The 13,507-nt window shown below is 45.6% G+C and overlaps 2 protein-coding genes across 2 annotated transcripts; one reads left to right on the top strand and one right to left on the bottom strand.

The window, feature by feature from the left end:
* The first annotated feature begins 157 nt into the window (after nt 1–157).
* LYSMD1 (LysM domain containing 1) lies at nt 158–4,837 on the top strand. Its single transcript, XM_001366335.4, has 3 exons — nt 158–337; nt 2,682–3,016; nt 3,535–4,837. The coding sequence occupies exons 1-3, from the start codon at nt 158–160 to the stop codon at nt 3,671–3,673; spliced, it is 654 nt and encodes a 217-aa protein (XP_001366372.1). The 3' UTR covers nt 3,674–4,837.
* TNFAIP8L2 (TNF alpha induced protein 8 like 2) lies at nt 4,836–7,069 on the bottom strand. Its single transcript, XM_001366276.5, has 3 exons — nt 6,997–7,069; nt 6,494–6,591; nt 4,836–5,854 (listed from the first exon to the last, which is right to left on the bottom strand). The coding sequence occupies exon 3, from the start codon at nt 5,847–5,849 to the stop codon at nt 5,295–5,297; it is 555 nt and encodes a 184-aa protein (XP_001366313.1). The 5' UTR covers nt 5,850–5,854; nt 6,494–6,591; nt 6,997–7,069; the 3' UTR covers nt 4,836–5,294.
* Between the last annotated feature and the right edge of the window lie 6,438 nt (nt 7,070–13,507).

Genomic DNA, 13,507 nt, shown 5'->3' with positions numbered 1-13,507 from the left:
CCGCAGTTCCCTGCGTCTCCCTGGCCTCCGACTGCGACCGAGCCGGCTGCTCTAGAACCCGGCGCTGGGGAAGGCGATCCACATCAGGAGGAGGCCTATGGCAGGGGCAGTCCCCCGGGATCTGGGGTGAGGGGGGGCGCCTCGGAGGTCAGGGGTCATGGCGTCCCCCTCCCGGCAGGCGTCCCCTGGGGGCTCGGGGCTCCTGCGAGGGACCCGGGCCCGCTCTTACGGCAGCCTGGTGCAGTCGGCCTGCTCCCCGGTGCGTGAGCGGCGCGTGGAGCACCCGCTGGAGCCCGGGGACACCCTGGCCGGCCTGGCGCTCAAGTACGGGGTGACGGTGAGTGGGCAGGAGCATGGCGGGGGGAACGTCCCGGAGGCCTAACTCCCTTGGATCTCGCGGCTAAGGCCGAACCTGGACGGGTCTAAATACCTTCTAGGTCTCCCTGAAACCATCTCCATCTTGATAACTATAGTCATCTGTTTAGAGAGGGAGGGAGATGCCCAGAGTTATCTCCTGCCACCCTTGAAGAGTGGCAGGCCAGGAAACTGAGGCTGAGACAGGTGACACAGCTAGTTCTCATATGAATCCGAATTCCAGTGCCTTTACCCACTTTGAAGTGGGTGGGGGAGGGGGTTGAGGGGAATGTCCCTTGCCCACAAATTTCTAGTTAGGGTGACACCCCTGCCCTCCCCCTCAGTGATACAGAGGAAAATCTCTCAAGATTTTCAGAAAAGATTTCATGTTGCCCAGAGTGCATCCTACAGATGTAGAAATTAGGTTCAAGTTTGTGGCTGTATTTATTGCCTCATTCTAATCTCCGGACAGGTTGCTGATTCACCCTGAGAAGGTAAACAGACACATACACACACACCCATGCCTGCCATAGATAGAGAAATGCATTCAAGTTTGTCGGTTTATTTAGGTTTTATTTATTAGCATATTGTGATATTGAGCTCATCACCTGGATATAGTAAAACACACAGGCACAAGCATGCACACTCCCAGGAGGGTTGGATTCTCACCAAAGAAGTAGCCAGAAGAGCTTTCTTAGCATAGCCCTTGCCTGCCCCCTTCTGTGCAAGGAAGGCTGGGGACTGATCTCTGGTGAGCCTAATCCTTGGCTGATAATCAGGTTGTCTGGAGTCTAGCCTCTGATGCTTTGGCTGAGACACTAAGATTGTCTTTGCCTAGACTCAAATAGGAACAGTGTTTTCCCTACCAGAAGGGTGGTTGTGAGGAGACAGTTATATCACTGTGAAATCATATTTTTAAAAAAGTCTAAAAATAAAATGAAGTAACAGTAAAAGCACTTTGAAGAACAAATGGCAGCTAGATGGCTCAGTGGATTAAGAGCTAGGGGTGGGGGTAGGGTGAGGGTCCTGAGTTTAAATTTGATTTCCAAGACTTTCTAGTTATGTAATATAGGCAAGTCACTTAACCCCCATTGCCTAGCCCTTACCACTCTTCTGCCTTGGAACAATACTGATTCTAAGATTGAAGGTTAAGACTAAAACAAAGCAAAACAAATATACCATACAAATTCAAGGTAACTTTTTGTTATTCTGAATGATCTGTTTTTAATAATGATAATAATAGCATTCTAGAGTACATTAAGACTTTCAAAACATTTTACAGGTTGTCCTATTTGATCCTCCCAACCCTGTGAAGTAGGTGCTATTATTCTCCTCATTTTACAGATGAAGGAACTGAGGCTGAAAGTTAAAGACATGACTTGCCTAGGGTCTCACATCTGGTATATGCCTGAGGCAGGATTCATACTCAGGTCTGCCTGGTGATATAAGTCCAATGATCTCTTATTCAACTCTATTATGAAAGTTTTATGCTAGAACAGAATTAGATTTTTTCTTTTTAAATAAACTCTCACTTTCTTTCTTAGAATCAATACCATGTATTGGTTCCAAAGCAGAAGAGTAATGGGCATTAAGTGACCTGCTCAGGGTCACACAGCTAGGAAATGTTTGAGGCCAGATTTGAACCCAGAGCCAAGTCTTGGCCTGGTTCTCAATTCACTGGGCCACCTAGCTGTCCCCTAGGATAGAAATTTCATGGTTATATATCAGGTTTCCAGAAGTTGTACAGAATGGTCTCTCCTCACTTTTAATATTCTTAGAGACATAATTCTAAGGACTACCTTCCTAATGGATGATCATTCTCCAGTTTAACCAGTGTATGTGATAGAAAAATGCTGATACATTCATATAAGCATTAATAATAAATGTTGCAGAGTACAAGATTTGTCAGTAAGAAGCCCTGAGTTTATTAGAATTAGCTAACTATGTTCATGGGTAAGTCATGATCTTTTAAGTAGGCCTCAGCATATTAATCTATAAAACAAGGTTTATACCTGCCCCCTCTACTCCTCAGGATAATTGTTAGTATCACATAAAGCAGGCCGAACCTATGTAGCTCAGTGGATTGAGAGGCAGGCCTAGAAACAGGAGATCCTGGGTTCAAGTATGACCTCAGAAACCTACTAGCTAGGTGATCCTTGGGCAAGTCACTTAGCCCCCATAACCTAACCCTTACCACTTTTCTGCTTTGGGACCAATATTCAGTATTGATTCTAAGTCAGAAAGCAAGGGCTAAAAAATTATTTAAAAATTGTAAACCACATTTTTGCTTTTATTAATCTGGTGCCCCTTCCTTTTTCCCCTCCAAGATGGAACAAATTAAGCGTGCTAACCGTCTTTATACTAATGACTCCATCTTCCTCAAGAAAACTCTCTATATTCCCATTCTGACTGAGCCTCGAGGATTATTCAATGGGCTAGATTCTGAGGAGGAAGAAGACAGAGAGGAAGAAATGCCATCAAGTCAAGGTGGAGCTGAATCCCCCTCAGTTTTGAGGAAAAAAGAGGAAAAAGCCAGCAGTGGCCAGGACCTCCCCATACCCAGCCATGACCTCTCTGCCTCTGACTTCCTCAAGAAGATTGACTCACAGATCAGTCTGTCCAAGAAAGCTGCTGTCAAGAAACTGAAGAAAGGTGAAAGTGGGTAAGTCTTTGCTCTTTTTTAACAGCCTCTCTGACACTCAATAGAAGCAGTTGGTCTGGTAGAAGAGCTCCAGATTGGGGATTAGGAGATGTGAATCTGGGTCTTAGCCCCAAAATGCTGGGGGTGGGGGTGGGGAGACTCAACTTTCTCTTGAAAATGAAGGAATTGGATTAGATGATCTTAAAGACCCCTTCCAGCTTAAAATTTGATTTTCAGAAGCAAAGCAACTTAACCCTGCTAGAATACATCTTTAGAGTACAGGAGATTTGGGTTTCAAGTTCCTCTTATTATTCTATTCTTCCAGGGGCAAGGAAAGTTCAGCCTCAGACTGACATGTTAATGTTACTGAGGCAGCTACCTAGATCTCTAGTTAGTTTACCCCCAGAGTCCTTCCTTCAAGTGAGAAATTTGTAGTGTCTAGCACATAGCACAGTTTGGCACATAGTAGGTTCTGAATAAATGCCTGTTCCTTCCCTCTCTCCCTTCCTCATTGCTTTTTCCTTCATATTTATCTACAGGGTACCTGGGGAGGATCTGCACCCTCACTTGGCTTCTCCCCGAAAGCAGCAACGGGCAGTACTGGGCCCTGTACCCCTGACTCGAACCACAAGGACAGCCACATTACGGGACCAGGAAGATGAAATCTTTAAACTCTGATACCCCCAAAATGTTGGGAAGAGAGAAGCAGTAGAGGAGAACCTGTGTGATGGAGAGTTCAACCTGGGGTGAAGGTTGAGAATTCAGTGTCTCAGCCCATCTCCTTTTGACTTTCCTCCCCTTCCACTCCTCCACCGGGCCTAACCTTCTCGTCCATGTCAGGGACGATAGGGGTATGGAAAGAATTGTAGAGAGGTATGGAAGGGTTGTCATTAGATCCTTTCCAAATTCCTTTGGCTGGATCTAGATGTCTTTTAGATTCAGAGGGCGCTTTATCTCCCTTTCCTTCCTCTCTTTCATTCCTATCACAATTCCTTGGCCTTACCATAGGGTGGAGGGATCTCCAGAACCTATCCTCCCATTCCCTCTCACCCTTTTCTCTTAAATTATTTGGTGCTATGTTGGAATCCTATTTATTGGCTATTCCTAGCAAAAGATGAGAGTCCTCCTAGCTCTTAGGGTGGTAGCTAAGGAATGGTCAGCCATAATGGCTGTTCCCATAGCCCCCTCAATCTAGTGAGCCCTGGGGACTGTCAGGTACATCAGAGTCCCAACCCCTGCCTTGTGGCATTGAGGTACTGAACTAGCTTCCCTGGATGCTGTACCAACTTTCTTCTCCAAATCAGGAAGCAAAATGCTGGACTTAACCTTGACCCAACTGGTCCTGCTTTCTTTCAGTGACTCAGGAGTTTCTTCAAGAGTTTGATCTTCCTTTCCTTCCCTTCCATTTTTCTGCTCTGTTCCTCTGAGCTTTTTATTGGAGTGGATAAAGGGATGGGAGGAGTGACCCTCTAAATGGGTAGTCAGTTTGAGATTTAAAGAGTAGGACTGACTATCTGTGTACTGCATGCACATGTGTGCCCCCTTTCTCCCCATATTGAACCTGAGCATTGGAGGAAGGTTCCTCTGTTACCTCCATGGCCTCCTGGTTCCTTTATTTTTCTCCATTCCGTATTTATTTGTGATTTGTAGCACCAGCTTGAGGTGTAATTCCGTGTCTCTGAAGAGAAAACAGCAGGTTAGGGAGACTCTTTGAGGCTAAGAGTCTGCCATATTTTATTTAATGTTGAATGTGGAGGAAAGTGAATGTGTTTTCCCATTCCCTTCTCCCTTTGTTGATAGTAAGTTATTAGAAACCGCAGAGATTAAACATAGAGCCCTGTACATGTTTTAATAGATTTATTGCCCTTCTGAGTATCTTCCCCTGTTCTAATCCTTTCTGGAAACAAGACTTCTAATGTCCCTCCAAACTGTCCACAGGACTGGCCATTGGGCTGGCCTTGAGTTTGACTCCCTCCCCATCAGCAGCTTGGGGTGCTAGAAGGACTTTCCCCATATCATGTGTCCAGATCAGGAGGAAGTAGGTCTGACTTTCACTTCATCTTTTTCAGGCAGCTTCATTTCCTGTCTGGTGGCCATAGGCTCAGGGGAGGGAGGGGCTTATCAATCCCCATTGTTTTCCACCTAGAGGGTAAGAGATCACCAGAACCAACAATGATCTAAGGAACCCCAAGCCAGAAGGGTAGAAGAGGTTAAAGTAGATGAGAAGGGCTAGAGAGTTGGGGCCTGTTGCCTGTTCAGAATCCACCTTTTTGGGAGAATGGAGCCAGGGAGCTGCCCCTCAAAGCTTTCCTTCATCCAGCAGCTTTCTGAGCCCATCACAAATCTTGCCAAGGTGTTGGGCATAGCTCGGACTATACAGGGCGGTGAGCAGGCTGGGATCCGAGAAGTGATCAAAGACATGGCGGATACGGCCGTGAGACTTGGTTGTGAGGTGGTGCTCTACCAACTCTAGTAAGGTGTCCCGGCACTCTGTTAACAGGGCAGTCAGCACATCCGCTTCAAAGGTGAAGTCTACTTCACCGAAGCTGAGAGCTGTCATGGCACCTTGACGAAGTTTCTGGCGGAATCGATCCGCCAGGGTCATCTCCCCAGGACCAAACCGCCCATTTCGATGCAAAACAGCCACCTTGATGGCCACCTTGACCAAGTCCTTGATGACCCGCTGGGCCTCACCTCGGCTTTGAGTATACTCTTTAGACACCCTGTAAAGTTCATCTAGCACCTCACTGCTGGTCTCATCAATGAAGAGATGTGCCACTGACCGCCCCGCCATCTTGCTCAGGAGTTTCTTCTCTGCCTGCAGGGCAAGGTTTCTTGAGCTGAAGGGCTCCATGATCCCTAGGGGACAGAGATCCAAGTCCATATTACGACTACATATCAACAGAAAGAATAGGCCACGAGGTTCCTAAGAGGGAGACAGATGGCTTTCCTCCTCTCTTAGTTGTCTCCTACCATCTGTGTCTCTAGCCATGAGCCTCAACATTTTTGCTTTTTAGGGCTCTTTTCTAGAGATTCTATCTCTAAGAGCAGAATAGAGGATCCAGGAAAGGGTTGGTTAGAGCACTGACAAAGGGCATCTCAAACCAGCTTGTCATGAGCTAAGTCTCAGAAGAAAGTAAACTATGGGAGGAAAGGAGAGTGGAAGAAGGCAAATGATGTAGGAGGTCTTCTCAGCACTAAGGGAGGTGAGGGGTCAGGTTCCCCCAGAAGAACTTCATCTGGGGATGTCCAAGGTTCTCATTTGGGGCTAAATCGGGGACCCCTTAAGGGCCCTCAGAGTCTTGAGTCCTTTCAGAGGGCTGTTCAGGTCCTAGAATTTCCACCAATCAGGTTCCCTGCCTCCAGTTCCTCCGGTGGTTTTGCTTCTCACTTCCCCCTCCCCCCTCTACAGGATGTGGCTGTGGCCACAGGGAGGTGCAGCCGCACCCTCGCCCACCCCTGGGAGTAGGAGACTGAAGGGGTCTGACAGATGGGTACCTGGAGTCCGGCTCCCCAGCAGGATTCATGCAGTCAGGACCCAGGGAGGAATTTTGCCCCTGATGTAGCTTGGGACTCCTGAGTTCCGTGCTTGGCAGCTGGGAAGAGAAAGAGCCTCGGGTGCCCTGCTTCCTCTGCTGTGTTCTTAGTGTTTTGTCACCCCCTCTTTCCGTCTCCCTCTTGGTGTCTGCACCATTCTCACCACCTCAGGCCCTCTATGCCCTCTCATCCCCATTATTGGGCCCACTCCTCTGTCCCCTAGGTTCTCCCTACATTTCACCCCCCTTTTCTCATTCCCTCCATCTTTTCTGCCCTCTTCCTTTGGCTTTTTTTTTTTGAGAGGTCCCCATTGGGGTCCAGTTCCCCCATTTAGTCTCTATTAAGCTATCTCCCAGTAAGAGCCCTTCCAAAAATAAGGGCTAAGAGGGAGGGAACCATGAGCAGAACAGGCCTACTCTATACCCCTCTCCCCGGGCTGTCCTTTCACCCGTATCCATCCTCACCTTGGAGGCCAATCTTGCCTTGGATGCACCCGGAGCACTGAGGAGAATGAAGAAACTCTCAAGAGTCTGTGTCTTAGCTCCACCCCCAGCCCCACCCTCCTTCCCTTTTCCCTCTTTGGTCAGCTCTTCCCCCAGTGCCCCCCACCTCCCTATGGTCCTGCAGCAGGAGGTCCAGCACAAACAAAGGAAGAAAGCCCATGGGCCTGGGGGGGGGGAGAGGGACGAGGGGACAAGGACCCCCTCTTTCCACTTTTCAGGTATCCTGATTCTCTTGGCCTCCTTCTGGCCGATTTGCACCTTGTTCCCCTAAGCCCTACATCCCTTTGCTTCTGGTGTTTGGCCTTAGGAGACAGTGGCTTCCTTGGCGATTGAATGCTGTAGGAAGGGTTAACAAAGCAGGCAGGGAACAAGCTTCCTCCTAATTTTCAGAATCCTTGAAGTGAAGAAACCAGTTAATGGGGAGGAGAGGAGTTGAGGGGCCAGAGCCTGGCAATACCTAGCTTGACTCCATTCCCTCTCCTAATCTGCTGCCTGGCGAAGGGGCAAGGGAAGGCAGGGAGGCTTCTAGTGCCCACAGGGATAGTGGGAGGGGGCCAAGGTTCCTTTTGGTGCTTCACCTCCTCAGTGGCAGTGAGGCAGCCGGGCATCCACCTGAACCCCGAGTGTAAGACCACAGCAGGCCAGCAGGGGACAGCATGATCCTGAGAAACAAGGTCCCCCAAACTGAGTCTCGGAGCACTGGAGAGCCAGGATTGTCTGAGGCACAAGAGGATAAAAAGCGGCTTTCTCCCCGCCCTCGAGTGTGTTCTGTTGGGGATGGGGACTGGCACATGCCGGGTAAGTATAGCCCAGGATGAGGAATAATGTGTGCAGAGGAGACATCGAGCAAACCCTCCTTGGAAAATTGGGAGAGGTAGAACACTGGGGAGCAGGGACGGTTTCAATGAAGGCATCAGTCGAGCTGACTCGGGAAGAGAATTTCAAAAGGCAGAGAGGAGGAGGAGGGCGTGTACGCTCAGCTACAGATGGAGGAGGCGTCCAGTTTGGGAAACAGCTGGAAGTCCAGTTTGTCTGGAATGTAGAGTATCAAAAGGAGAAAAATGTGAAATGAGGCCGGAATTGCACAGTAGAGGGCTTAAAAACCAAGCCCTCTACAGTTTGTATTTTATGCTAGGAGTACAGGGCTTCTTCACTCGGGTCTTAAAGATCCCCATGGACAGATTTGAGGGAGTCCATGAATGTGGGTGGGAAAAAGATGGTGGCTTTATTTTCACAGATCTCTGACTGAAATTGACCATTTCTTTCCATTATAAATGTAGAAAGGGGCAGCTGGGTGATTCAAATTTGACCTCAGATACTTCCCAGCTGTGTGACCCTGGGCAAGTCACTTAACCCCCTTTGCCTAGCCCTTACCACTCTTCTGCCTTGGAACCGACTGATTTTCACACGGAAGAGAATGAGTTTAAACTAAAAATTTGTAAATGTAGGAAACCTATTCTGAGACAGAATCCAATGGCTTCGCCAGACCGTGGATGGGTCCATGACCCAAAAAAGATTTAGGACTCTTGGCTTGGAGAGCCACTGGCAGCTTTAGAGCCACATTATGACCTGATCAGATCTGTGCCTTACAAACAGCATTTGGGCAGCTCTTTGGAGAATTGTTTAGAGAAGAGAGACAGGAGATGGGGAGGTTATTCTAGGCTTGCAAGAGAAAGGGACTGTGGACCTGAACTAGGGTGTAGCCTTAGGAATCCAAAGGAATTAGCAGGGGCATCAAGGTAGCACAGTGGATAAAACACCAGGCTTGGGTTCAAGTCTGACCTCAGACCTATCCTAGCTCTGTGACCCTGAGCAAGTCACCTAACCCAATCACCTTGCCCTTGTCACTCTTCTGTCTTAGAATCAATACTAAGAAGGAAGATAGTTTTTTTTTTTTTTAAGAAAGGAATTAGTTTAGGAAACATTTATTTAATCACCTACTTTATAGTAGTCGCAGGACTAGGTGTTGGGAATACAAATAAAACAGTTCTGCTCTCATGGAGCTTACCTGGAGAAGCAACATGTGCACAGGTGAGTTGATCTAAAACGGAGACAGGTAATACGAGGGGGAGTTGGGGGGAGACAAAGGCACTGGCAGCTGGTGGGATAAGGAAGGGCTTCCTGTGAGAAGTAACAGTCCCTGAGGTTTGAGAAATCTAGAGGTTCTGAGAAAGATGAGAAGGGAAAACAAGTTCAGCTTTGAACTTGATGAGTTTGAGCTTGTGGCGAGATATTCTGATTGATAGACGTGGTTAGCATGTGAAGTCCATCCCTCTTTCACATGACAGGCTTTCAGATACTTGGAGACAGTCGTGCATGTTCGTGTCCTTTCTGCTACCTTCAACCCCCCACCATTTCTTCTCTTTCTTCAGGCTAAACATTCTCAATATCTTAAGTGAATCTCAAAAGTTTTGATGTTTAAAGGAATAAATTTTGTTATCTGAAAAATTGGACTACGGAGGCGAGGATATCCAAGAAGATTTATGCTTTGTGGTTCCAAATAACCAAGGATTTATGGTAGTGTGGTACAGAATATAAATATTATAGTTTAAGAAACAAAACATTCCTAAGGAAAGGCTTTAGCTCCTATTTTCTGATTGTATCTCGGATTCTTTCTCAAGGATCAAACTCGACAAACCCTGCCATTTTTCCTTCAAAATGTCCCTTTCCTGTTCCAGCTGATACCACTCATCTCATATCTAACCAGTGTGTTCATACAGTGGCTTTTCTTTCCATAACACTAATTCCAAGTAGTCTCTGCCTACCTCATAGGGTTGTTGTGAGGATCAGACTAAATAATCTATGTACAAATAATCAATGTGTAATACTCTTTCTTGGAGGGTCTTCCAACTTTTCTTTTAATTGTGGGCTTGGGTCCCCAGAGGGAGGTTGTTACCATCAGGTCCTAGAGTACCCTGTGGGGGGCTAAAATTAGCTCACAGGTCCCCATTGGTGAACTTGCCCTTAACTGTTAGTCAGTTGACTTAAAGCAACATTTACTGAGATGGCACGGTGAAAACAGAAGCTACCAAACATTCCCCTCATAAAAACCTGAATGCACTCTTCCACAAGTATCTGGAGAAGAGGGGAACCAAACATAGGATGATAGGCATGCAAGCATACACACACACAGAGCACACATGGCCAAGATAACTCATGCTTCGGGTTGCAAGACCTCAGTGTTCTTTCTGTGGAGACTCGTTGCTACCTCATGGGTGCATGGTCTCTGATTGGCGACTGGGTTCCCAGTACTAATTCTCCGCAGTTAGGCTTCCAATTGCCAGGACTTGTTCACTAAAGTCAATAGTGGGCTCTCTTCTTTGCTGCCAGCAGCAACATTCCTTGGAGCTATTTCTGGCCTTGAATGTTATACTTCTCCCTGCATCTGTATCTCCATAGACAATGTATTTCTGTTCCCTACTGGATGCATCTCAACCATATCTTGACCTCTCAGAGGATGACTCCTACTTTCTCACTGTTGGAGTGTCTCCCACTGGCCCAGTAGCTCCACTGCAAAGCACGAAGACCAGTGGGGTAAAGAGGAAGAAAGAAAAACTCTTCTTCCTCTTTCTCTCTGTTTCAGGAGCCAAGTTCTTCCTCAATTGCTGGCTCCTTCCTGGAGTGACTGAAGAACTAGCAAGCTACTTTTTTAAGGGCCACCAGAGGTCATAGTCAATATTTCCCAATTAATAATTCCTCTTTTAATTCAGTTTTTTCATACTTTGTAAATGAACAAGAGAACACCATCCAGTAAGAAACATATTAACATCTTATTACCTGCCCTTGTTTTTCCTAATTACATTCTAGACTGTGGGCAAGAGGCTGTGGGAAACCAACTCTTATCCTCTAAAAGGGCTAAGGGACTCCTAGTGGATAGAATGCCAGAACTGGAGTCAGAAAGACTCCTTTTCAAGTTTGGCTTCAGACATTTACTAGCTGTGTGGCCCTAGGCAAGTCACTTAACCTTGTTGGCCTCAATTTCCTCATCTGTAAAATGAGCTGTATGTAAATGTAAAATGAAGAGTTGGGCATGAATGAATGAATGACTGAACAACAGATACAAACTACCAAGCACTATACACATGGAGCCATTATTATTTATTTCATTAGCAACTCCTATACTCAAGAACCTACTCCATCTCTCCAAATATAGTTTATTGGATAAAGTGTTAGAATCAAGAGGCTTGGGTTTGAGTTCATCTTTACACATTTACTAGGTGTATAATTGCAGGTTAGTCACAACCTCTCAAGACCTTAGTTTACTTATCTGTGAAATGGACATAATCATACTTCATAACTGTGAAGAAAGTGGTTTATAAACCTTAAAATGATATATACTGTTATATCTTCCAGTACTCCCCAACCAACACATGCCCTCCATTTCTTTTTTTAAAATTTAATTAATTGGTTTAGAATATTTTTCCATGGTTACATGATTCATGTTCTTTCCCTCCCCATCCTCCCACCCCACTCCCGTAGCTAATGAGCAGTTCCACTTGGTTTAACATGTGTCATTGATCAAGACCTATTTCCATGTTATTAATATTTGCACTGGGGTGATCATTTAGAGTCTACATCCCCAATCATATTCCCATCAAACCACGTGATCAAGCAGTTGTTTTTCTTCTGTGTTTCTACTCCCACAGTTCTTTCTCTACATGTGGCCTAGCATTCTTTCTCATAAATCCCTCTGAATTGTCCTGGATCGTTGCATTGCTACTAGTAAAGTCCATTATGTTCAATTGTGCCACAGTGTATTTGTCTCTATGTCCATTGTTCTCCTGGTTCTGCTCCTCTCACTCTGCATCACTTCCTGGAGGTCGTTCCAGTCCCCATGGAATTCCTCCACTTTATTATTCCTTTGAGCACAATAGTATTCCATCACCAACATATACCACAATTTGTTCAGCCATTCCCCAATTGAAGGGCATCCCCTCCTTTTCCAATTTTTTGCCACAACAAAGAGCGCAGCTATGAATATTTTTGTATGTGTATTTTTCCTTATTATCTCTTTGGGGTACAAACCCAGTAGTGTCATGGCTGGATCAAAGAACATACCCTCCATTTCATTTGTATAACTTTTAAATTCTACACGCTGCTACTAACAATGGAATCATGAAACTGTATATTTAGAACTAGATGGAATTCTCATTTTATAGCTGAGGAAGTGGAGACTAAGCCAGATTCTGACCTGCCTGAGGTTTCATGAGAAGCAAGAAGTCTTTCGAGATGAACCCAAGTCCTTTGAATCCAAAGCGAGCACTCTTTCCACTGTAGTATAATACCTGACCTTTATAAAGTGTTTTAATGTTGACAAAGTGCTTCACATACGTTCTTATTTGACCCTTTTAACAATCTCGCAGGATAGGTACTAGAGGTATTATCTCCATTTTACAGAAGAAACTAGAACTTAGAGTAGATAAGTGCTTTTCCCATGGTCACACAGCTAGTAAATGTCAGAGGCAGGATTTGAATTCAATTCTGATGCAACCTAAGTCCGGCATTCTATTCATTACACTACTTTTTAACCAACTTACTGTGTGAGTTTGGAGGAAGGGATTAATTTTTTTAGGTTTAGTTTTCTCCTACATAAAATAAAGGACTCTATATCAGCATTTCCCAAAACTGTTTTCCCTGGGGCAGCTAGGTAACACTATATAGAGAGTTAAGCCTGGAGTTGGGAGGACCTGGGTTCAAATTTGACCCCAGACGTTTCCTAGCTATGTCATTTAACCCCAATTGTCTAGCTCTTACCACTCTTCTGTGGTAGAATCAGTACTTAGTATCTGTACTAAGACATAAGGTAGGAATTTTTAAAAAATGTTTTCCACATGATAAAAATAGGGTTTCAATTAAAAAAAATGTTGATGCTAACAAAGGCTGATGGGGATGTACACCTTTTCCGTGCTGCTCCTATCTTCCATCCTCCACACTCCATGGCTCAGACTCCACCTCAAATCTTGTCCCACTTAACTACAACCATGTCAGTTCTTCCTACTCTATTGCCCAAGTAGGGTAGCTATCCTCATCACGTGCATGACACCATCTTCCTTTACATTATACCCTTATCTCTTCACACAGCCTCTTCTCCCCCTCCCACTCTCATCTCCCATCTTTCCACAACACATAAACATTGTGCTATCCTTACATATACTTTTTGTTTGGCATACAAACCATATTCCTTTATACCTTGTTCTGATCGAACCATATTCCTTCATATTGTGTATTCTGCTCTCATTTTGCTCCTAAAATTTCCCAGCCTTTTATTCTCTGGGCACCCTATACTCCCAGCTGGCCCCAGATCAGGATTTATAGTAGAGTTTCAAGGATAAATTAGGCTGGGAAATTGTGATCTAGATGATCTCTGAGATCCTTTTCAGCTCCAAGATTATCCCATTCTCAGTGCCTAACTTCATACTTTCACATCTCCTTTGGGATTCCACTATGTGAAATGCTTTCTCTTCTCCATTTG

The sequence above is a fragment of the Monodelphis domestica genome, chromosome 2, assembly GCF_027887165.1.
Source record: "Monodelphis domestica isolate mMonDom1 chromosome 2, mMonDom1.pri, whole genome shotgun sequence".
NCBI classification, from domain to species: Eukaryota; Metazoa; Chordata; class Mammalia; order Didelphimorphia; family Didelphidae; genus Monodelphis; species Monodelphis domestica.
Note: the sequence above shows the minus strand (reverse complement) of the source record. Positions and strands in the feature narration are given on the sequence as shown.